Here is a 26983-nt window from a genome sequence, read left to right on the forward strand (position 1 = left end):
TTTCATAGATCACTATGTCACACCCTTGATTTTCATATTTTAATTGTAGCTAGGCTTAATATATTGATGAACTTTTAAACTTGTCAATATATTTCACTTTGATACTTTAAATATTGTTTATTGCAAATGATCACATAGTGAGGTATTTATACTAGACACTTTCAGTTTAAGATTTTTAAAAACTTTTGAAACAAGTTAACTATCAAAATATGTTTCCTTCTTTAACTATACAAATTAATTAACACCAAATAGTTGTAAAACTTCAAGCTCTTCTAATTGAGACCGGTGTATATAATTAAATAATTAAAAATGACATATTTTATATGATTAATTTACCTATTTAATAACATGTGCCTTAAGATGAAAGTATTTTATAAGAATACATTATTATGTGTTTAAATGCTCAGTTGAAACAAGCTGGGCATGCATGGAGATGGTATTATAGATTTTCAATGTGTATGTTTGAGCTGTAATAAAACAAACGGAAACAAGGACCACATTATATGTATATATATATATATATATATATATCCTCTGAGTTATTCTCCACATTTTATTGTCATGTTTCTTTGTGGGCAGTCATATATTGTCCACACATTGATTTCACCAGATTATTGGAAACGCACCACCAATAAATTAAATTTTAGTTTCATATGCTTTGGACAATCTTGATAAGATTATAAGAATGGAAATTTTTCTAGTAATTTATTGCAGGGTCACATGTCTCTTGCGCTTATAAATGGTCCCTCTAAATTCAATTGTTTTCATTGATTTTGCATAGATATATATCAATCAATGAAAGAAACCAAAGTCATAAGGTGATCAAATTTTGGAAGCTAGCTTGGTTCCACCTTGAAAATTTTGACCTAATCTTTCAAATAAATAATTCATTAAAAAAATAAAGAACTAGATATTTTTTTATAAAAAAACATACACGTTTGGAGCAAGCTTGTTCTCTTTAATTTACTTTTTCTTGTCCCACATATGGGAAGAATAGATTATATCAATATTAAAAGGAAATGTTCTTTGACAAAATTAGACATTGAAACAAAAAAGTTTTTCAATAATTACTATTTGTAGATCTAGTTTTCTTCCTTTATTTCTTAAACCAAATAGGTTTTACTTTCTTTTTTTTTGTCAAAAGGATTAATAAGTTACTATTTCACTCTTGTCACCCTGCCTTGGGCATTCCTTCCTTGCAGCTAAGATAACAATTTGGATGTATATAAACTCAAAACCCCGTTAATTATTTTTTACGGTGCTTTCTCTATCTCAATCAATTAAAGCCAATGTAACAATTTGTAGTTAATTATTTCCATTGTGTGTACAATTATGTCATGGCCCGACACCCTGAACATAACAAGAAGGATGTAGATCGTGTTGTTCATTGAATCTAGACGATTTTCTTAAGTTCATTGAATCTAGACGATTTTCTTAAGTTCATTGAATTTAGACATTATTACTACAACTATCATTTTATTTACAATTATTCACATTATTATTAACTTACTACTAGTTGTAGTCGACAAAGGAATCCAAAATCCTGCTTATAACTAAATGTCTCTTTATACTATAATAGTATCACAAATTGTGTGAGATTTTTTTTTATTGGACAAATTAGTAAATCCAAATCTTGTGGAGTATTTTTTTTTTTTGGTCCACAAACTTTAGATTCACCAATTCGTGACTTAAGAAAGAGTCTGAAAGCTACTTAATTTTTTTTTAGATAAGGGTAAGGGAAATGGAGAGGGCATTATAAGTTTCAATTGTCAACCAACTGAATAATTAAGATTCTCCCGAAAAAATAATATCAAATCAATGCAAAAAAAAATGGAAGTAAACAGTTTATTTTGTTTATTTATTTTGCACTGTTCGTATGACAAATATTGAGAGACCAAGTAGAGTTAACGAATAGTGTCTACATCTAATATTTGTCTTTTTTCTGAATCTGGACATGTAGCTATTTCTTTAGTAGGATAATATAGGAAAATGGAATTAACTATTGTTTAAAAATAATATGAGATATCTTCCTTTTCTTTATTTTAGATTATCTGAAATGACAAGTGCTCTGCTCAAATTAAATAATACATTAAAATAGAGTTGGTATAATCTTGAGAGGTCAATGTACTTGTTTTCGAACGATAACTGGTTAAACTTTGAGCCTCAACTTGGTACAATGTACCATCTCTAATCGGAGTCTCCCTATGTTTGGTATAAAATCAAATATTTTTCATCGAAAATGTTTTTAGAAAAATATGTGGATTTTTTACTTGTGTTAGTGTAAGTAAAAAAAGTATCCCAAAAATATTTATATATAATCTAGAGAAATAGTAGAAGAGGTGGGGGTAGGGGTTGGGTGTGTGCGGTGGTGAATATGAGGAGGATACAATCTATGTGGAATATCATTTGTGGAACTTGTTTTTCCTACTTCTATTAGGCAAGTCATTCTCACTATTTTTAAGTAACTTATCTTCCTATATTTTTAATTAACTGAATACGAAAAAATTGGACAATATTTCTTCTATGTACCGAACACACCATTTCTATTTAGTAGTTAAAATTTTAGAAAAATCGAAACTATTGTATTTAGTGGTGTAGTACTTATTAAACAAAGGTCGCGCTACAAAGCTGTTAGCAAGCTAAGAAATAAGAACTTGGAGTAGATGTAGAAGCAAATAAGGAATAACATACAACTGTATCTACGTTATATCTGTTAACATTGTAAAAAAGTTTTTGACATTGTCATTGCAATTTAATTAATTATAACTAATTAGCACAAGCCCAGAGTGTTTACACCAAACTATGTAAATTTATGATTTTATGATGTGAAAATAAGTATTAATTAACCATGAGTACTAAGAATTTCTATACAAACACATAACTGGGCTGGTAAGTTTTTATTGATTATTTCACATTACCATATTAAGTTCATCTTGAAAAGTTATGTTGTGTTGGGCAGACTTTACGTTATATGTTTAAAAATTCTATACTTAATTTACCCAACGAAAAAGGACCAAAAACATCCCTAACCTATTGAATTTGGCAAAAAAAAATACTCTCCTTCCACTTATTGACCGTCAACTTTTTATTATATTTTTGGGCTTGAAAATGCCACTTGGGATATCCATGCAACCATCAAATAGGTACTTGCCATGTGATAGGGTCCATAAGAAACATGCAGGAGGACAAGGTTCCACTGTTTTCCAGTGTCATAACCTCGTGAAGAACAGGATACCCTGCCAACCATGTTATCATCAAAATGCCAGTCTTTCTGCTAAAATCCACTTTGTATGGACAGGAACCAAAGCAAGCAACAAATACACGGATAAGCAGATATGGCCAAAATGTGAAACAAAACAAGATAGATGTACTTGTGCATAGTTTCACATTCTTACCTTGCAGCAGTGTAGTAGATGATGCTCAGCAAATGTATGCAAAGAGTCACAGCTTGTTTTTTATTTGATCAATTGAACTAATCAGTCAAACTGATATACAACAACACTAACATTTACTCGGAAAACTGATTGTTACAAGGGTAGGCCAAGCCACATACATAACAGGCAAATTATGACAATCTATACAACACTCAGGAATCAAGATTTGTCATACAATATTATAACAGTAGAGCTAAGTAGGGACGTAAATCATAACAATTTATACAAAACTAGATTTATAACACATTTATATAAAACAGTTGCCATCTTACAGCATGGGATCTGCGTTGTTTTCTGCTTCTTGAATGTCTTCATCTCCCTCATTTTCTCCTTCAAGCCATTGTTCCAACTCATCAACTTCATCATAGTCATGCATATAGAGATCATCTGAATTATCCCATTGGCCAGTCATCCCCAGCTCCTCCCCATGAAAAACTATATGCAGAAATGGTCTATTCCTGGATAAAGCGTCCAGCACATCCCTGCTGACACTACTAGATACTCCTAACCATCTCAATCTCGGGAAATAAGGTTTCTTTAACCATTGGAATGAAAGCTGAGTTATACCTCCACAATTATAGAGATCCAACAGCCGTAAACTGCTTCCGTACCATCCTTCTTCATCAACCTTCATTGATGCTAACACCATAATTGAAGTATCACTTATCAACGGACATTGACGCATTCTAAGCTCCAGTAGTGGAATACGTCTTTTTGCAAGCAAAAGTATACCAGCATCAGATAGGTTTGGAATGTTTGACAAGTCCAATTCTCTCAATTCACAATTAGAAGATTCATCAAAGAGAAAGGAAATACAATTGTCAGTTAGTCTCTTGCACCCTCGTATGGACAATGATACCAGCGAACGCATTGCTCCTTTTGATAAATGGGACAATCCCATATCACTAATATCAGAACCATCAATCAGTAAAGCCTTCAATTCAGAAAGGTTGCTTATGGTTCGAAGGGCATCATCTCCAATATTCCTACAGTCCCTCAAGTCAAGCACACTAAGATTTCCATTGGAAACCAGTCGTGCAACGCCATGGTTCGTCAAAAGATTACACCATCTTAAACTGACATGTGTCAAAGTAAGTGAAGTTGCAGCAATGTCATGAAATACAAGATCAGTCAAGTGGGGTCCATGATAGATCCTCAGCTTGAAAATTTTTGAACATGAATGCAAAATTGTTCTAAAACCTGTGTCTGTAACCTGACAAAAACCACCAAGACAAATACTTTCCATGTCAGAGCATCTATCAGCCATAAGAAGAATACCAAGATCATTAACTCGCTTGAAGTAAGCTGGGAAAATCTCTTGACTTCTCACCAACGACAAATGTTTCAATCTCCCGTGCAGATTAATTTGTTGTATACCTGCATTGGTAAGATCAAACGCCAATCTTGGTTCCATAATTGGCGAGTCTCGAAGGTCCAAATGTGTCAAACAGTTGATATTATTAGTTATTGTGCTGATCATGGTGTCAGTAATATAATCCACTGAAAGACACAACTTCTGTATTCCTGGTAATATGGATGGCCGAATATGCTCAATTGACTGATATGGTGCCACAGGCGGGCTAAGCAATTCTGTCACCATTACCGAAGAAATGTAGCCCATTTCAAGAGATACCAGTGTTGTAGGGGCAATAGACCAAACACGGGCAAAATTGTGCCGCAAAAACATTGAGACATCAAACATCAGGATCAGTGTCTACAAAGCAAAAGAACACAGTTAGCACAAACTGTATCATTAGAAGCATAACAGGAACTGCAATAAACTCAGACCCTCCTAAATCTACCATCCTAGTTGCAAGAAGAGGTGGATAATAAACAAAGACCAGTTGATGAAAATAAAGGATGGTTCAGGGAACTTTTGCCATTTGCTTTCTGTGTGAGTACTTTCAAGTATCAGTTTTTTCATTTGTTGTTTGAACTTGTAAATTTGCGGAAAACTATTTAGAAACAGAAGGAATGTATGCACCATTCCCACTCAAATCTCTACGAATAAGCCAATGGTCAAAACTGCATGCGACATCCATATAAACCAAAAATTAGAACACAAATTTTGATTAGCTAACAGGAAAATGGATCCGAAACAAAAAAGAGTTGTGATGAAGGAAGTAAGGACCATATCAGATCAACTTATGAATCAACAGAAGGGGAAATCACAGGCTTAAGTGAAGTACAACATAGAGATTTCGATGGTGATAGTAGGCTGGAGGTTCAAAGAGAGAGGGACCAAATCCTTGATAAAATAATTGGCAACGAAATGGATATGGAGTTTTTTTTTTTTGAGATAAACGAAATGGATATGGAGTTGCTCTTCAGTTTCAGAGAAATCTGAGGTTAAACAGATTTATGAAGGAATCTCATTACTCCTAAGTGTAAGCCCGAGATTCATCAAAATCAGCGGTAATCCTAGAAAACAACCTAGGTATTATTTCCAATATGAGTCATTTTGAAGCCTATGTTATCTAAAAGATCTAGCAAAATTATCAATCAGAAAGCTGCCAATAACTTCACCATTTGCCTGTTTATGGAGGAACAGAAAACAAAAGATCCATACTACTCTACATAAACTTGCCAGTTTATGTGTCCGTCCCTCCCTCAAGGTTTTGGCAAGTGGGAGAGTTAAAACGCCAAAAACCAAAATAATGTAACTGCATTTAATTTGTGGTGCCTAAGAAGATCAAAGCTAGTATTTGTGACAGTTTGTATGCGTCTCGACTAATTCCACAGGGTATGTGCTAACTCCCGCAGAGGTGCTGAGCAATTCTGTCCACCAAGGCTGTCTAGGCAGAGACAGATTGGAAGAAATCACCAAGCATTTTTGCCTCCACTGTGATTTGAACTTGAAATCTCATGATTCTCAACCTACTTCAGTAACCACCGGGCTACATCCTTGGGTGAAAAAATTGTAGTTATATGAGATACTTATTTCCCTAAATACAGTGGAACAATGGGTGATGAAAGAGGAGAGTGGAACAAAATAATAACTCCTTACTAATAATACAATGACCTAGTTGACCTTTCCAATGTATCCACAGTGGAGTTACAGAGTTATTTTGCAAAAGGTTAAAAATGAGGCAGCCTTCACAAAGTCCCACCATATCTACCACTCTTTATTTTTTTTGTCAGGATCTACCACTCTTTATTAAAAAGCAGATGTAGGAGAGCAAGCTAGATCTATAATTGATAATTTTTTTGTTCCATTTTAACGACACTTCGTTTTTGTCAAATTCTTGATGATGAAACAAAGCATTCAAATACCAAACTTAAGCATGGTTGGATGTTAATAAGGTATTAAACATAGTTGAGAATAATATCAAATTATGTTAAGAGATGTAACACACTATGAACTTGTCTATCAAGTATGACGATAGAAACTTCTTCAAATACCAACTTTTCATCAACCTCCACTACTTGGGGTGGAATCACATGTGAAGGGTTGTGCACATACTGTGAGAGGAGGATGATGAAGCGGACATGCAAAGACGAAAGTCTGCAAATATGGATCTAACTCCACCAACTTAAAATAGGAATCAGAGACTGTCAGACATTCAATATTTAAAAACTCTTTGATTTTGACATTTTCTATTCTATGACGCTTAATGTGGAAATGTTCAGGCAAAGATGTGGACCACCTTCTCCTAAATTGTCAAGTGGAACTAGTTTACAGTGCGATTTTGAGATGGTTTGAGCTGCAATGGATTATGTCGGGCACAGGGGAGAAGGCACTCTCCAGTTGGACATTTAGAAGAAGGAAGGCCTGAGCATGTGGGTGATGTTAAGAGTCTTACAATGGTGGAAGAATTGGTTGTAAGTCTGCTTACCTGGTCTAGAACAATCTTCACCTCATGAGCTAACTTTTGGGTTGAGTTAGACTCGAGATTCAATGCTCAATTAAACATTGTCAATATAAATGAAGAAAGTAGTCCAAATGTATTCATAAACAAAAAGTGTAGAGGACTAGCATTGTCATGTGATAATTTATTTGCTTAACTTGATATGCTACTTCCTCCAAATTACAAGCATACACATTGTCTGATTTTCATCTGAACAAATTTGGCAATAAGCCAATAGCTTCATTTAAGAAAACTAGAGGAGCGAATCGGGATTAGATACCCAGTAGTCCTAGCCGTTAAAAATTGCTAGACCCATCTATTAAATTTATTAAAAAGATTATGATCTATTCCCCTTATCCCTCAAGAAATAAGTTAGGCGGAAGTTCGAAATGCTTCAGTCTTTCTTAAAACCTGAAGAAAGAAAGAAAAAGCAAAAGAAATCTCAAAATTCCAATAGTGAAACGCTGGACTGATTCCCCACCCCCTAACCTTTTCTGATCTAGCAAATTACTATTATGAGTTTGGATAAGGTATGTGCACCATTGGTTACTATTAGCACAAACAATGTGAAGTGAGAGAACTAAAACAGAGAAACTCATCCAGAATCCACCCTGGCATAAAGGCTGTGATAGAAACCGTGAAAGGGAAGAACCTTGGCAAAATGGAATATTTTCTTTAGGACGGTTACACCATTGATATTTCCCATCTAAGTTAGAGTTACAGTAGTACCACTTTAAATGCTATGCTTGGGTTCAATTTTTTCATTTGTTTGATAGGCTGTTCAAACAATATCTTAGCTAATGTTTTTCAATTTAAAAAAAATGTTGATTAACCCATTTCTTTGTATTGTGAGGTAATGGCTTAGCCTATTTATTATCCTAATAACTTAAATTTTTACTATGCCACACTTTCAAGAAGCCTTACTTCCAGCTGAGTGCATCCGCCAAATAAGACCTCTAGATCAGATACATCAATTGATCTGCCTCTCTTCTCCGCCAAAGAGCTCAAATAAAGAAACCTGAGGAGAAAAATTAAAGATAACAAACAAGCTAATGACCAACTGAACAAATCATCAAATGAGTTTTCTGTTTTTCTTTTTTTTTTTCATGATTCATTATACAAGCTTAAACTAGACTCCATTTCATTCCACAATAAAGAGAAACCAAAAAAAGTTTCATACATGGATTTAGAAAGAGAAAATAAGAAAAGCTTTAGAGAGAAATAACCTGAGGTCTTTACAGTACTGGCCGACCTGAGACAGAAGCCTTCCACTGAAATCAGCGCAGTTATGAAGGCAAAGCTCTTGTAAAGTCGGCTGAAGAAGACAATCAAGGGATGAATCATCAAGTCGCATGCAATCTACCTTCAAGCTACGAAGGTAAGGATTGGGAGGTAGCAACGGCCTTATATATTCAGCAGGCGGAGCAATATCCTGATAAGAACACGCTAACTTAGAAGAGTCGTATGTAGGAGGGGGTCACCAGGTTCACGTGAACCCATGTTCCCCTCCTAAAATCATATATAATAGTGTTATATTTATAATTTTGCGTTAAATATAGATGTGTGAACGCACACTCGAAGTATCATGTAATGTGACAATGATTGGGTGCACCTCTTAGTGAGGTTAGAAATTTGAATTTTATATCTATCTTGTTTTATTTTTCTTTCTAAAATTGGATAACACCTCTCTAAGTGACTATTGATAGCACTTTTGGCATTTTAATTAATTAAGCATTTCGATTTTGGACCTATGATTTTAAATTTTAACTGTTTTCAATGATAACAACTTAAATCTTAAACCGATTAGATCCACATTTTCATAATAGTGCACCCATCATCCCGAAATCTTGGATAAGCCTTTGAAATAAACTTAGAGAACAAGAATTGATGATAAGTCATGTAGAAGAACATTAGAAATAGACTTACGAGGAGATGAAAACTAGGAATGAAGCAAAGCATGTGTGAGGCACATGAATGGAAGGCCTTGCAAGTGCATGCCAGGGAACGAATGGAAGCTATGTCCAGCTTCGTCATCACAGTGGCCAATAGTGCTGATGGAAGAAGGTCCAGGCTCATCTGCTGGTGTGCACCAGAACCTGAAGACTTAGCCATTTTTCCTCTTTGCCAGACTGGACTCCGAGAAGGCAACAAATTGAGTTAATGTGCAGATGAGATGTAACTTGTGGATAAGGGCTCGAAACTTGACAATGTCAGTTGCTCCAATCACTTTGTTACTGGCAATGGAAAGAGGATGTCAGATACTCTTTCTCAGGACAAACAAAGCAACATTAGTTGTGTTTCTCTTCTGTTTAGTTACTAGAAAAAATGCACAAAATCTACAGAGAAATAATTATATATACTGTAACCTCCATTTATGAGAAGCTCCTATCAAATTTCAAAAGACCCAAAAATGGCTCAATCCCCAAAGGAAGAAGAGTCCATTTCTCACTCTTAGCGTACACACAAAATAAGTTTAGCTTTTCTGATAAATAGAAAATTACCCTAACTTCACGAGTCGGGAAGCAGAACAAACACACCTGATATTTAAAGTCAACCAAACAGGATTATTTCAGTTTAGTGATTTCACAACCAAATTAGCTAATAAGATGTTAACATGCAGATTCTAATGCTAAATTTACAACAAGATCCACTGACTAATCTCTAACACACACATAGTTTCCAATAAACCATCGCAAGTTAAGAATCTGAAGTTATTCAGTTGGAAATACACATAGAATTTACAATCTGGTGGGAGAAATAAAGCACGAAAGAGGCAGAGAAGGAAAAAATATAAATTTTACCAGATAACTTCGCCGGAGAAGATAGATAGAGAAAATTGTCACCGAATTGTGGAGTTTGAGGCGCCGGTGGAGTCGGAGATGAGTGAGGCGATTGATGCTATTTAACCTCTCTTTGATGCAAATGGACACATCTTCTTAACTTGCGACAAGTGACAACCTTAATAAGTAGTAAATATTTTTTCGATCCTATAGATATACAAGAAATTACAATTTATAGTTTTTTTTTTAAATTTTTTAATATATAAATTTTTATTTAAAATATCGAATTCATGTAATCTAATTTAACTTTGAAAATTAGTCATATTACAATTTATAGTATTTTTCTTATAATTTTTGAATATCTAAATTTTTTATTTAAAATATCGAATTCATGTAATCTAATTTAACTTTGAAAATTAGTCATATTGACTTTCGAACCGCAACATGACAAATAAAAGTGGATGGATGGAGTAACTAATGTACTTTACTTTTTATTAATTTTTAAATTTGCCTATTTATATATTTTTAATTCTAGAATATAATACTTTGATATTTTTCAATCAATTACATATAAATAACTATTAATCAATATTAAAAACAAAATATACTATTAAATTTTGAGAGGATGGTTTTATAATGTATTGAATAAATTTTGCAAATACTCAATATCCTTCGTTACTGAGAGTAAAATGCATGTTTAAGGTTTACATATACATTGTATTTTTTGTTTCATTAGTAAATGACGCAAAAAATCCTTATTGTACTCCTTTTGACAGTTTTGTTAAGTGTTTTGATTAATTATCAATTTATCATAATAGTATCTCTCTCGTTTTGGTTACGATATTTTGGATTTAAATTTTAAAATGGAAAAATCCCAAATAAAAAATGTTTCTTCTTCAATGGAGATGTAAAATGCAACTCTAAATCAATAAGTCTCAAATATCAAATGGTTAACAAGCTGAAAATTATTTCAAATAATTACATTAGACAAGCAATAAAATAGAGCACACAATAACATTTAAAAACAATAACAAACTTAATATAATCTCATATATAATGCACACAACAATATTCAAAACAAATTACCCCACATTAATCCAAACAATGGTCCCAAACTAAATCCAAATACTCACAATAAAACAATAAAAACAGAAGAAACAAATCCTAAATAACAATAGTGTTATTAAGGACACACAATAAATTTAGTGGGTCGATTTTATTCTTTCATCTTTAAGTTGATTTATAACAGTGTCTATTGTTCATATTTTATTGAATACAAATATAATAGTAATAATTTAATTTGTGAAATGATTTTTAAATTTACTTTGCTTGATATTTTTAATTATATTTAAATCATCATGTTAATATTATATCAATATTTAATTTATATTTTATTCATCTATATATAATATTAATTGAAAATTTGACTATGTTATCTTAATATTAAAAGTGCATTGATATTTATCATTTTTAGTAATTTGACTCTCAAAAGTTTTTTTTTTTTATAAAATTAGTCAAACACTTTGTTTATCCAAAGCACTTTTCAAATGAATTGACCAAATACAATTTTTTTTCAAAAGTACTCTTTTGAAAAGCTATTTTAAAACAGTGTTCTTAAAAATAAACAATTTTTAGCGATATTATCAAACAACTCTTAGTCATAATAGATAGGATTTATAAAATAATGTGTGAGAAAATTAAAAGTGTGAATGATGCAATAGTGAGGTAGAAAAGCCATAAGAAGTTATTTCTATCGAATACATAGTGATCTTTAAAGTTTTGGAAAAATCAAAATAATTACTTCTCTTCTGATATTTAGAATGGACAATTACTTTAAAATAATTATTTTTAATATGCATGATAACTATTGTAAGTTTTAAATTTAATTTTGTAGTTATCGAAATTTTTGTCAACATAAATGAGTATTTTTAAAATTAATTTACATCTACAGAAAACGAGCTATCACATTGAACATGGTTGATCATAGTTAGATTAGTAAATAAATTTAAACGGATACTATTTAAAGAACAGTGGGAAATATCACAAATGTGTAGTTATAGTTTTAAAAATTCCATAACCAATCAACAATGAAAAGAAAAAATATTAAATAAAATATTTATGAGTTCTTGATTGTCGGGAATAATGCGACATTTTTTTATTTTTTTTAAAAAAACCATTTTTGGTCCACAGCTGGACCTATTTTATTAACTAAAAAACAGAGGAAACTAATTCCTTACAGTTTAGGCCCAAATGGTCCTTCCAAAAACAAATCAAGGAATCAACGTTTCCTAATTTAGACATTGTTCAAAGAAGTGTTCCAGACTTTCTCAAGCTTGCTATCATACGAGAAGCTGAAGCTCCGCTTGGAATTTCCAACTCCATCCATGGTTGTGGGCGCCATCTTTCCAAGGTAAGTTTCTACTCTTTCTTTCCTTCATCCTGATCTCCTCCGATCTGACTTGCCTTGACTTCAGGTGGGCTGAGTTCATCCTTGATGAGTTGAAGATCCATCTTCGTAAGTTCACCCTCCCTCTATTTTCCTTCCCTTCCCTTCTATTTATCATTGTAACCAATCGTCTACCGTGCCGATGTAGATCTTCGTGTTCTTCAATGTTGACGTTTGGTTCGGGCTGCTGTGTTGGGAGGCTCCATCTTCTTTTTGGTGTAACTTGCTGGTAACTAGGACCACTAGCTAAGTTACATATTTTCGTTGTCCTCTCTTTGGCAATAATGCTTGTGCTGTTAAATTTGAGCTTGTGTAATATGAGACTTGTTTTATGTTTATCACTGTTGCGTGCCTGTTTTTTCCTCTTCTGCTGTTATTTCTGATCTGTATCATTGTATATTTATTTTCCTCGTCCTAATTCTGAGGTTAAGAATTTGTGCTTTGTCAATGTTTATGCATTTCCTTATATTTGTTGGTAACTTGTTAAAGCTGTGATACTCCTTCTTCTCTTGTGAGTCTATGACTTCATTCGCCAAAGCATCTACAACTGTGTTACCTTCCCTGAATGTATGAATTACTTGTCCTTGCACTGAATGGAGTTTGACCCTTATATCTTCTATTAGCTCTATTAGTTCCCATGAGAACTTCCATTCATTACCTTTTAATCATTTTCTTGAGTGCTAAAGAATCTGTTTCGATCGTCATTTCTTTTAGACTATAAGACTGACAGAATTCCAAAACTCCCTTAATTGCCAATGATTCTGCTTCTGTATTGGAGGTCACTCCTCTAGCAGCTGCATAAATCAGGTCCCACCTCTCATCCCTTGCACAGAAAGCCAACTAGCTCTTCGCCGGATTACCCCTACACACACCCCATCAGTGTTGCATTATACCTTGCCTCTGTCGGGAAACTTCCAAGTAACACTATAATAATGTAATCTTGGTTTGTACTCCTTCAAAATTGTAGCAATGTGAGGCCAACTTTCATTGCCTATTTTAATCCAAGGGGTACAAAGTTTTGACATGCTTCCTAATCATTTCCTGCACTTGGTATATCATGTGACTGAAAGTCACCTTTCCTCCATGTTTAATCACATTCCTCCTCTTCCATAGAGTCCACATTATGATTGTTGGAATGGTTGTTTGCATGCTCCACCAAGTATTTATGAGGTGTTTCAAAGTCATTTCTTCTATGTCAATTCCTGCACAAATAGCAAATTGCCTCCATAGCTATGGGTGCTGTTAGAAATAAATGTGTCATGGTTTCTTTTGTCTTTTTCTCACAACACCACCATCTGGACACAATATTGATCTTCATTCTCTTCAGACTGTCATCCGTGGCTATCCTCCTCCCTCTTTTCCTGCTTCTGCCTCACCAGATCCCAGGTTGATTTTAATAATGCGACATTTTTCACCAATACTTCTAGATTTTCTTCTTGGGTGTTATTATCATCAATCAAGTGCTCTTTTTTGAGATTTATTTAATTTTACAATTTTTTTCATTTTCTTTTTTTTGTAAGAACGAAATCATATTTTCTAGTTGACATATTAAATTAATGAAATTTTAATAATAACTAAAACAATATACTTATAAACTAAGAACATCAACTATTAAGTCGTAATTTTACTATCTTTAGAAAAATTACTCTTTGAAATGTTCGAAATATAAAAAACAATTTGAGAAAAATACTTAGAAAAAGAGTTGCTACTAGATTTTTAAAGAAATTAAAAAAACTTAATTTAAAAGACTCTAACAAATTTAAGTCTTCAAAATTTTAGAGAAAAAGGGTACAAGGAGACATTTACGGTTAAAAAAGATTTTTAAGCATTAGAATTGTCCACTAACACGCAGTTCTCCTACAACTTGACTAAAATATTTTTTGACCAACTCTTTGTGAAAAGTAAAAAGTAATCAAGACATAAACCCTTCAAAAGATACTTGAAATAATTTTATTTTTTTTAAAAAAAGATAACCTTGTCAAAATGATTGCGTAGAGAAAGTTAATTAAATAAAATCATTCAAATAAAATGACTCTTCATAACTAAATGGTTCATCTTTAGGGGGGTTTGATTAAGTTTTAAATATTCAAATAAAGCATTCAAACAAAATAACAATTCAATATTTAAAGCCAAAAATGTCCAAAGAGGACTGTTTTGTGCCCAAAGGTCAGGTTCTGTTTGCCTGGACCGACTTTGGACCTTCAGCTGCTGATCGTCTTGGGTTTTGACCCATTTTTTTCGTTCTTGTATACAACCCATTTTTCAACTTTCAAAATCGGGATATTTGCTTCCAATCCCTACAATTCAGCTTCCTTAGACCCAATTCGCTTCTTCTCCATTTGAACTCGAAACAATCCGACAAGCAAGGGATGAGTCCAAAGTGAACTCGAAATTGGTGTCACATGAAAAATAAAAAAATAAGAATTAGAAAAGAGGCAAAACTAAAAATCAAGGATACAATGACTTAACACGGATCATAGTCTTAGCAAGACAGGTTAAACAAAATTTAAAAAAACTTATACATTACTCTTATTTAGGTAATTCTAATGTTAACTTTGGGGTACATTTGTAAACTAACTTTTCACATGTGTATCCACTATTTATGCTTTCTTTCATTGTTCATCGGTAGAATCTACCGTATGCTCTAGATTTGTTCTATCACTGTTTTTTTGATGTTGCTCTAATCTTTGGTTACAATAAGTTTTAGTTCCCCCTTCTCCCCCAATTTTTCGGTTATGTCTCTTAAAAAGAACCTATAAATGGTAGTTTTTTTCCATTATTCTTTGGATTCTTAGGTTGTGTATCATAAACTATATGTAAGTTTCCTATGCATGTTTGAAAATAGAAATAAATGTATACAACTTTGATGTACAGAGTGCATCTATGGTGGTTTTTGTGGTGATTTTACCGAGTGTCCAGGTGTGCTCAAAAGTTGAATAACAACAAGCAGAGCTCTCACTTCGAATCTGCTTTAAACTCTTTCCCATCTTATTTTCTTTGACTGCTTCAAATCTACTTTTGGTAAGTTTCTAAGTTTTTCATTTTAATTGCTCTGGTGTTTTTATTCGTTGTTTTTACTGGTACTGGTGGTTAAGGATCTTTCTCCTTCACTCTTTCAATATCAAATCTCTCTTCGAAATGTCTATCTTAATCTATCTTTGCTTAACTATTGTTTCTTGTAATCGAGAACCTTTTGACAAAATAAAGTTAAATTCTTAGGCGTAAAATTTCTAATTCAATCCCCCTTATATGAATTCAATACAAGAAAATGTGCAATATTGTTTGTTTGAATCATGAGAATCCACAAGCTCATGAAATGTCCTGTTTGTTTGAATCATAAAAACCCACATGTTCAAGATATTATAAGCTAAGAATTATTTCAAGTTGTACTCATATATTCCACATTGATTGGTTTCTATATCTTCTATGAGGTTGCTGGAAAAATAACCATTTTGTGAACTCTCTTTGTTCATGATTACTATTTATTCCTAGTTTATTTCAATTTAAGACATTATTAGCATAGACTCATCAACCTTTGCTATGAAAATTCAATCTTGAAGGATTGTTGTTCTTTAAGTTTTCACTTTCTTCTTTTATTGAATTCAATGGACAGTTCTCTAAGGAGCTGAAGATATCTTCTTCTTTTAAGAATAACTTGTGTACATAGGACTCATCAACCTTTGCTATGAAAATTCAATCTTGAAGGATTGTTGTTCTTTAAGTTTTCACTTTCTTCTTTTATTGAATTCAATGGACAGTTCTCTAAGGAGCTGAAGATATCTTCTTCTTTTAAGAATAACTTGTGTATCCAATCAATTGGGGCTCCGTACTTGTGATAATTTCTTTCCTTTTCTTGTAGCTGTTTTGTTTTGAGGATAATTGAAACTCAAGACACAATTTAATTAGCCTTATATAGGATGAATGTGATAGACAGGTTCTAATAGCAAACTGACGAACAATTTATCATTTAAATCTTATATGAAGTGAAAGGATCCTTAGCTTTTGATTTGTGATGAATTTGAATGAAATAGGACTTCATATGTGGTATTGATGTTTTCTATTTCTCTCAACTTTGATTTGTGATGAATTTGAATGAAATAGGACTTCATATGTGGTATTGATGTTTTCTATTTCTCTCAACTTTACCTGAAGTTTGCATTTTTATCCTCAAGCTAAGTTTTCTCAAACTTTGGCCTAATTTATGCTCATTTCCATTCTCGGGCTAATTAAAATTTCATTTAGCTAAAACTATCGTAATTGGTACATCTTCATCTATTTAGATTTAGTAAATTAGTGAATCTACCAACAAAGGCTGTAATCTTCTTCCTTTACTTTTTTCAGCTACATCTATCTCACTCAACTTCTATTTCTACTTTTCAGATTTTTTAAAATTTCATTTAATTTTTCAGCTGTTTGAAATCATGTAGACCTGGAGATGAAACTTTATATTCTTGCAGCAGACATCTTATGGTTGTTACTTCATACACATGTAATCTTGTAGCATACGCTTTGTGGTGGTTAATTATTGCAACGTAACAATATTAATTCTTACTTGTGTTCTCTTTATAGGTTGTGGGTTTCCAATTTTGAGTTCATTTCAAACAAACACAGGGTGTTCTTTTTAAATTTAGGTGCCATAATACCTCAATGCCTTCTCAGATGTGTCCTTGCGTTTTTGTGATGTTTGAGTTAACTGTAAGAGTGGTTTAAGAAAATATTGATTATATTAGAGGAGAACATAGAGTTGCAGCTAATGGTTCAACTCTAGCACACAGATTCATTTCACAAGTTGTCCTTTGATTTTGCTAAATCTAAACAGGAAACAACATATCTTGCTTTGGTGATGATGCGGGACAACCCCAGAAAATTATGCTATTGATGTCCCATTATTTGAATGAGCAAACCTAGCCAAAATAGTGGTAAGAACAGAATTATTTATATGACTCTTGAATTACCAAAGCTTGATCTTTAATAGGTTGTAAAGGAGCATGTTATGTCTTGGAAGAGAAGACAACATGCAATGACTGTCGGAATAAATACCTGACATGTAATGAACTCAACAAGTTTTCTATACGTACTTCTAAGGAAATGTTGTAATACTGATATGATGTTTCTCATTTGTCTATATTGGGCCCGTGCTAGCACGGGCATTTCCATCTAGTAACTACATATACCCATGAGAATGCATAATCCACCTACGGCCTAACAAGTTGGAATACGGATTAAAATCATTTAAATGCTCAAATTAATATGATGTTTCAGAAAACAGTAGTAAGGGAATTCCGTGGAGACATTTTATCTCAAATACATATTCACAACAAGACACACATCTTGAAGGCACAAACTTATCAAAAAAATATAAAAGTAGTCCAGCTCAATTAATATATGAGAACAAAAACAAATGATAGAATTAAGAGCAGTTATCTCTCAATTGATAATTCTAAACATGTATCACCAAATCTGTTGTAGTAATAGCAAGCGTAGTGATAACAGTAGCATGAGACTTTAATGACCCAATATCCCAAAGTAGCAGTGATGGAAATGTAACAAAGAGCTTACCAATTGAAAATCCAATGGTGATGAGTGAATGAGAAAGGAAATTATGCAGAGACTATGACATGGAGTATATAAATTCCAACAGGAAACATAACTTTAAAGGAAACAACATGTCTAGAAGATTTAAACCAAAATGTAAGTTCGGACCGACTCTTTTCCGAATAGATCTAGACATATAAGATGAATGGAATACCTTCATGAATGAATATGGAATAGCATACATAAGACATAAAAGACAATGAATGATTATATATAGCAATAATATAGCAAAGTCATCAATTATACATATAAGAAAATGCATCAGTGATTAGAAACTCAAAACGAAAACATGTTCATTGCCACTTCTGCCCTATTTCACATATAACCAGATTAACCCGAAGTCAAACATAACAAATACACAGCTAATGCATTGAATGTAAAATCAACCAATATGAGATAGGAGAAAAGAGGAAGTTACCTTCTTTGGAGAAGCGAGACTATGACGACGACTTTGAAGCGACTCCACTACCACACAAGAACTTCCGAGAGTTTAGATGAACGATCTAAAAGCTCGAATGTATTTCGGTATCTACTCCCGTTCCTAAATCCTTTAACGAGCTGTTCTTACTTCTATCTTTTTTCCCACTTCTTCCTCCAACGTATATATTTTTCTCTCTATCAATTTCTACACCCTTTCAATGAAAAGGGAGGAGGCTATTTATAGAGGGTGAAGGGACAGATTTTTTTAGGGTTCTTAAGAGATCAGGTTGGTACGTACTCTCAACGGCTTGTAAAGGATGGTCGTCCGATCTTGGAGGAAGGACGGAGAACATATGAGATTGAGACACCTGGATTCTTCAACGGCTCTTTGAACGAACGGACAAGGAAGAGGGACGCGCTGGGCTCGAGGTCGCGATTTGCTGCTGTTGTTCTGGGTTTCGATTTACGGGTTTGCAGTTTCTCGCTAGGAAGAAACATACAGGGGTCGGGTCGGTTTGCTATAGGGTCTTTTGGAATTGTATTGTATTAAGGAATTGTTGTTGGTATTGAATTGGATTTGTGGGCTGGGTCTTTGCAGATTGAATAGTGGGCTGGGTCGGGTTACTGATTTGGTATGCGTTTGTATTGTTGTATTGTAGTTGTTGTGGTATTGTATTGTTGGTCTTGTTAGAAGAATTGGAAGGGAAACCTGGGCCGGTTGGATTTCTTTTTGAAAGCAGTAGGCTGCTGGAATTGCTGAATTGGGTCACTTTGAAATGGCCCAAAACTGATCTTAAATATAGGTTGGAATTGATTTTAGAAGATGGTTAAGGATTGCAATTGTAGCCAATTTAAGAAATTAGTCAAATCAAATTTAATTAGTAAATTTGGCTAAAATTTAAATAAGACGAATTAATATAATCAACTAACGAGCTTCTTAATCTCAACGAAATAAAGTAATTGAACTTAAATGACTCAAAATTAAAACCATAATTTAAATTAAACTACTTTAATAAAATATTTAACTAAAAAAAAAGAAAATCTTTTACGATGATTTTTGAATATTCATAAAATGACATAATTATATACATAATTGTAAAAATATAGATATTTATGATTTAAAATTATCAAAAATGACAAAATTACTTTAAAAATAACTTGAAAAATATTTTGAATTTTATAAAATTAATATTTCAAATCGTTTGCAATTGAAGAAGCTCGATGATTAATATACAATGTGGAGGTCCAAAATTGTGTGTCAACATCAACAATTACAAATTTTCAAGAAAAACTATAAAATAAAGTTAAAATAACAAAACCTAGCTCAACAATTTCATAAGTTGATATAAAAATATCAAAATAGTGTTGTGTTCATTCAACATAATGATTGTTGCACTTTTTGAAATTTTGAAGAAGACACCAAAATTCTTTTTGTTCTTTTGTAACTTGTAAGCAACAATAACTCAATAAGTTTTATAGGAGAGAGTTCAATATTAACAGTAAAAAAATAAAATAGAAAATAAAAAGATGAATATATGGTAAGTAATCAAATTATTAGCAAATAATAAGGAAGTACAATCTCCTTTTCCCACGTAAGGAAATAATTCCCAAAATTCATTCCATTCCCTTAGGAAAGTGGAAATTAACCACTTTGAATAATTACCTCTTACCCGTTTTGTTTTAAAGAAATTGAGAAGTGCATATAAATTTTTATTTTTTTTAAATATGTATAAATACTCTTTTTTTTTTTAAAAATGGGGCCCCAAAATTATGGAGCATCAAACGATGGCTTTAATGGCCTAGGAGTTAAGACGGCCCTGTACAAGAGGTACCATATGATTTCTAACTCCCTTAAAAAATGAGTATTCCACATACTTCAATTCGATCTAACAAATAAAATATATATGAATCGTAATAAATTTATGTCATCATACGATAGTGGAAAATAAATTAAATATTAGATCTCGAGTGTCTTACAACTTAGGAAAAAAGGAATATCCCCACAAATGATAAAAATAATATTTGAAAATATTTCTGAGTTAAGTAACTTTATTACAGTATTTTATTTATGCAAATTTTTAGTTGAGACAAAAAATATGTTGGTCAAAATGCTATATATATATAATATTCTTGTAAATATTTTTTTTAAAAATAAGCAAAATAGCAATGAAAACTTAATTTTCTCTATTTGCAATTAATTAATCCAAATTTTGTTATCAGTCGTATTGGACGCGCACAAGTAAAATTCATGCTTTAAGGGTGTGTTTTGGAATGAAAGAAAATGTTTTCATGGAAAATGTTTTTTTGGAAAATAAGTAGATTTTTGACTTATTTTCTCATATTTGGTTGGTGAGTAGAAAATATTTTCCATTTTTTTTTAAGTGTTTGATTTATGAATGAAAACTATTTTTAAGAAAATATATTTTAATTTTATTAGAGAGTAGAAAATGATTTTTGAATTGAAATTGAAAATATATTTTTTAAAATAAACTTAATTTTTTTTGGGGAGGGTGGTGTGGTGGAGGGTGGGGCTGGGTCGGGATGAGATGGGGTAAAAATATAAAATTAAAAAAAATATTTTAAAAAAACAAACTTAAATTTTTTTTGGGGGGGGGGGGGTGGGGAGCTGGTAGAGGGATAGAGGGGGGGGGGGTGAAAAAATAAAAAATTGAAATATTTTTTAAAAACAAACTTTAAATTATTTTTTTTGGGGTGGGGGGGTCCTAGGGTGGGACCATTATTTTTGATAAAGGCATTGGTGCAAGTCGGAATTTTTTAAAAGTGTTTTTATATTTTTCTTGATTTTATATTTTTCGGTCATTTATGAAAAAAAAAATCTGACTTTTTTTTCGAAAATCATTATTTTTGACATTTTAAAGTTATTGGTGCAAGTCGAATTTTTTTTGAGGTGTTTTTATGAACACACTTTTAATTATTATTTTTTGGGGGGGGGGGGGGGTCGAGGGTGGAGCGGGAGTGGAAGTGGGGTGAAAAAATAAAAATTTGAAATTGGTAATAATTTTTTAAATCAAACTTTAAATTATTTTTTTTTGGGTGGTGGGGGGAGGGGGTCGAGGTTGGGGTAAGAAAATTAAAGTTGAAAAATATTTTTAAAAATAAACATTAAATATATTTTTTCAACAAAAATAATTGATTTTTTCAACAAAAACATTGTAATTTGAAGCTGGAGGAAAGTTTTGAAAAATGTCCTTAATTTTTTAAGGGAATTTATTTTCCTTAAATTTGAGGAAAATGAATTGATTTGGAAAAAACATTTTACCCAACCAAACATGAGAAAATTGGAAAACATTTTTCATTTATACCACACACACAAGGGTTTACATATACATTGCTATTTTTGTTTCATTAGTAAGTGACTCAAAAAGAACCTCCTATGCTTTTTCTTGACGTGTTTGTTAAGCATTTTGATTATTATAATAACTAGATTTTGGGTTCGGATATTAAAAATGGAGATTTCTTAAGTTGGTTCAAATAATAACATTCGACAAGCGATAAGATAGATTGACTGACACAACATTATTCAACAACAACACGAAATAACGATAAAACAAAAGAGAAGTTACCAAAGAAAAAAAAAAGAGAAGATCCAACTCAAGGATATGCCAGAATAACAGGTTCAATAGCAGGAATTTGCAGAATAGTGTGCCTACTGAATCCAGCTGCACTCAGAATATGAGCCCATTCTTTTGCAGTTCTCTCTTTCCCATTAGTTGTGTGAGCCATCATTATCATATCTAACATGATACCAACATCCTTGAGGCTTTTTCCTTTGTCTATTTTTTCATCAAGAACTGCCTCCACAATTATAACTTTTCCTGTGTCTTTTGGAATTGCCTCCATGCACTTTTTCAAGATTTGAATGCATTCCTCATCACCCCAATCATGTAAGACCGACTAATATTCACCAATCACCCCAAGAAAAAAAATATATAAATAAATTGAAATATGTTATAAGTTAGTTTGATCAGCTTATTATTATAAGATAAATATTTTAATTAATTTACCCAACTTACCATGAGGAAAACAGCCTGAGCTTTGGGAACAGAATGAAACATATCCCCTTCAACATGTACAACACCATGACAAGGAGGAGCAACAGACACAACATGAGGGAGATCAAAGTTAATCCCATTTATCCATGGAAATGCCTTCACCAACCTACCAAGAGTTGTTCCATTACCTCCACCAACATCCACCAATGAGTCTATCCCTTTGAATATTTCCGCACAATTATCAATAATCGCATGCATTGTCACCCTCGCATGACATGCCAGTGCGTCGTTGATCAGCTTGCTATGCTCCGGATTGGTTTTCGCATACTCCCACACGTCCTTTCCGTGAGCCGCACTAAATGCTCCAGTATTTTCTGTCGTATAATTAAATAATTAAAAGTTGTAAATAAGTTGATCACACAATTCAACAACGTACCATTTGACAAAACACGGGCACTGAGGTAGTGCCATGGGGCAAGCATAACTGGGCTACTTTCAAGTAAGACAAGTGCAGCCATGCTATTTTCTCCATCTCTTTTCAGCAGACGAGAAACAGGTGTTTGTACATAACCCATTTCGCCATTTCCAGTTGACACCAATTTGAATATTCCCCTGTTTATTAAGAACCTCAGGATCCGATGCAGGGAAGAAGCAGAGCAGCCTAGTGCAGAGGACAATTGGCTTAAGGGAACAGGTTCTTGATGGTTTTCCAAGAAATCAGAAATCCCCAATTCAATAGCACATTTGGCGACCGCCATTTCAGTGAAACCAGATATGCATCTCCATATATCCGCTTGAACTTGAGACTCTCCTTCTTGGATTAATTCATTTGTTTCTTTCGCCATATACTAAATTGCTGTGAGAAAGCTCAAAGAAATTGCCATTTAGTGCATGCATGCTGTAAGATAATTTAGCTCTTTATAGAATTATGTTCACTAGCTACAAGTTGGAATAGTAAGTAGAAAGGTGCCAATTTACTTGCTGATTTTTTTTCCTATTGACAAGGTCCGGAGGAAAATTGAATTTTCACGTGCCAATTTACTCGGCTGATATTCTTTTTCTTGAATTCAAAACTTGGAACTTGGAAGTCAATTGTATTTATAGATAGGAGGGACCTCTCCCATTTATTAGGAGGAGGGGACCTCTTTAGCTTTTTTATATATACTAGAAAAGTACTGCCCGTGCAACACGGGCCCAACATGTAGTTTTATGAAAAAAATACTGAAATGCACATTTTATGTTTCCCTTATTTCCAATATCCCTTTCTATTTCTAAAAACCTCTAAAATCCCTTATTTCTTTAATGCATCCGAGCTACATATTAATGTATCCGAGTTACATATTATGTATCTAATTTATTTTATAATGTATTCGAGCTAGTTTTTAATGTATCCGAGCTACATATTATGTATCCGATTTATGTTATAATGTATCCAAGATACTCTTTAATGTATTCAAGCTACATATTATGTATCCGGTTTATGTTATAATGTATCAAAGATACTCTTTAATATACTCGAGCTACATATTATGTATCCGGTTTGTATTGTTTTTTAAGGGATTAATGTAATTAAAAACTAAAGAGCTATAGATTGTAATTTCATATTAAAACTATGTGATTCCTAAAATTTATCCTAGTTTTATTCATGGTCTAAATTTGACTAATATAAATAAGGGAAAATTGTATATAATAGCAAACTATTAGTTCAAATTAAATGCTATAAACATAGTTTGATTTAATTGTACCACATAACAAATTGTTGCTATTTTCGTTCCCCTCTCTACCCTCTCCTAGATCTCGCTCGCCACTCTCACTTTATACAAACACCAATGTATACATTGCGTTTGTGTTTGTATAAAACGAGAGAAAATTGTATATACAAATACAAATGCATATATTTTCGACCTATACACTTATGACTATACAAATACGATCTTCCCCTGCCCAGATTTCTATTGTCTTTCTCGCTTTATACAATCACAGATTATACAATTGATTCTTTTGTATATGTATACCGAAACAGATTATACGATTGCTTTTTTTTGTATATATGTATAGCAAAATAGCCATAGCAAACATAAAGTTTGCTATGGAGCGCAATTATGCAAACTATAGCTATAACATACAAATATGATTTTTGTGTTTGCTATATGTGAAAGTTGCTCTATAAATAATCAAATAACATTTAAACACCATTATATAAAGGAAATAAAAATATTGCTATTTTGAAAATAGTATAGTTGTCAAATATGTTCGGTATATGTTTTATGAATGACATACTATTGGTTCTCTATATAGATTGTTATGCATATATAATAGGATTCTTTTATCTACAATTTGTGCATAACGATAGAGTTCTATATAGATCGTTATGCATATATATAGGCACATTTGAATTCATCATTTTCTATGAGTACGTAAGTGATGTCATCAACTTAGTAGACAACCTTTTTATTATAAAAAAACCAACATATGGAGAAGTTTAAGATGAATACTTGCAAAAGACAAATATATCAATCAATTAAAATATTAGAATGGATTCCAAACTATTCTGAAAGTTTTGTAACTTATACGAATAATATTCCTTATATTTACAACAATGGAGAAGAAAGAAAAAGTGTCTTACCAATCACAACACATATTGCTAAACAATGTAAAAAAAAAACCCACTAAGAATTCCAAATGTTTATTCAAATTACCAACCAAAAAAAGATGATTCAACTGTGGAAAGTGAGGTATATAAGCGTTACACCTGATAAAACACCGACCATTGAAAACTCAAAAAATGCTCAAAGCTTGTAGTATAAAGTTTCAGTTCCTCTATAATCCAAGAATCAGAAAGAAAATGTAAGATTAAGCTCTATGCATGGTTAAGTTCGGTAGGTGAGTAGATTACCCACTAAGAATTTAATTTTGGCCGCATTCATTTTGCCTCTATGAATGTGGCTCAACTTATCAAACTTATTGGAAGTACAAATGTATAGAGGAAATAGAGTCGTAAGAACTGTTGTTTCTTTTTTCCAAAAGGTGGATCGATTTTAGGCTATTGCATGAAATACCTCATAGATATTGAAATCTCAATTTAGATATTTCAGAATGGATACAGTTTGATGGTGTATGAATAAGCAAGTCTCGCCTTTGACCTATAATCTAATTGGTAGAGAAGTAACAACTACAAGTCTCCGGACCTATAATCAACAAGCTAGTCATTAGTCATGTTCACTTTGTTAAAATAGAAATCTATATTAACATCATGTACCTCAATAAAAAGAAATGAACCTTGAAACATAAAATTAACAAAAAAAAAAAAAAAAGTCGTCTACAATTGAAAGGTTAGTAAACTACAACAAAACCAAGAATACTCTTCTACAACATACAACATTTAGACAATGGCACGTCACCATTGACATATCGAGAAAAGAAAAAGGTTTAAATTAGGGAAAGGTTAACTGCATATAAAAAAATAAGTTTCTCGAACTCGGGTGTGGGTGTCTGATATAAGGGTGCGGATGGGATATGGATCCATGTATGGATACGGGTGTGGGGATTCGCCTAAAAATAATTCAATATCTAAAAATAGAATTGTAAAACCTAAATTATGATATATTATAGGCAGAATGGTCTGGTGGACCCTTGTACTTGTATCTGTTTGTATTGTGAACCCTTCTACTTACCATTTTGTCATCTGGACCCCTGAACCCATCAAAACCCAACATTTTAAACACTTTTTTTGATGTGGTATGGAGCGTGTTGCACAAACACGTACACATTGGCCAAAAAGAAAAAAAAATTAATTCACGTATGATATTATATTCCACGTGGCAAATGACTCACCTTAAACTAAGAATAGTCCTAACTCTGGCGAAATTTTCCAAACCTTCGCGACTTTTACACTTCTCTTCTTCTCCTCTCCGCAACGTTCATCTGTGATTTTCCAAACCTTCGCTCAGTTGAAGCTCAATTCCACTCCGATTTTCGTTGTAAGTTCTTGTTTTTTGTGTTAGTTCTGATCTTTTTCATTTTCTCGTGCGAATCTATTTGATTTAAGGGTCGATTGTCATTCGATTTTTTGAAATTTTTTGAGGATTCTACTTTGGTTTGGGTGTAATATTAGTGTAATATGCTTTCTTAGTTGATGTATGACTTTGAGTGACTTCAATAGTATATTTTGTGAATTCGAGTAGATTCTAGGGTTTATTCGTAAAATCCCAATTTTGACTAAAATTAATATTTTATTTCTGGTCAATTGTCTTGGGTATTGATAGTGTTAGTGGAGCATTATTACAACAATTACAGTCATGGTAAGTTAATGGCTTTAACTGTTACAACAATTCATTATTTCCTTAAAAAAATTAGGGATTTTTGTGTTACAGTCATGGTAAGTTTATGGTTTAATTGTAGTTATTTATTTATTTTTGCCTTTACAGGCATCGTAAGGTAATGACTT

The 26983-nt window shown here is 32.5% G+C and overlaps 2 protein-coding genes across 2 annotated transcripts; both read right to left on the reverse strand.

The window, feature by feature from the left end:
* Nucleotides 1-3467: 3467 nt before the first annotated feature.
* On the reverse strand, nucleotides 3468-9410 carry LOC125815598 (F-box/LRR-repeat protein 10). Its single transcript, XM_049495105.1, has 4 exons — nucleotides 9209-9410; nucleotides 8509-8714; nucleotides 8207-8300; nucleotides 3468-5148 (listed from the first exon to the last, which is right to left on the reverse strand). The coding sequence occupies exons 1-4, from the start codon at nucleotides 9392-9394 to the stop codon at nucleotides 3703-3705; spliced, it is 1932 nt and encodes a 643-aa protein (XP_049351062.1). The 5' UTR covers nucleotides 9395-9410; the 3' UTR covers nucleotides 3468-3702.
* Nucleotides 9411-22135: 12725 nt separating this feature from the next.
* LOC125815845 (acetylserotonin O-methyltransferase-like) lies at nucleotides 22136-23381 on the reverse strand. Its single transcript, XM_049495402.1, has 3 exons — nucleotides 22973-23381; nucleotides 22558-22910; nucleotides 22136-22438 (listed from the first exon to the last, which is right to left on the reverse strand). The coding sequence occupies exons 1-3, from the start codon at nucleotides 23379-23381 to the stop codon at nucleotides 22136-22138; spliced, it is 1065 nt and encodes a 354-aa protein (XP_049351359.1).
* Nucleotides 23382-26983: the final 3602 nt, after the last annotated feature.

The sequence above is a fragment of the Solanum verrucosum genome, unplaced genomic scaffold (genome assembly GCF_900185275.1).
Source record: "Solanum verrucosum unplaced genomic scaffold, falcon-dt-bn FXZP01000261.1, whole genome shotgun sequence".
Classification (NCBI taxonomy): Eukaryota; Viridiplantae; Streptophyta; class Magnoliopsida; order Solanales; family Solanaceae; genus Solanum; species Solanum verrucosum.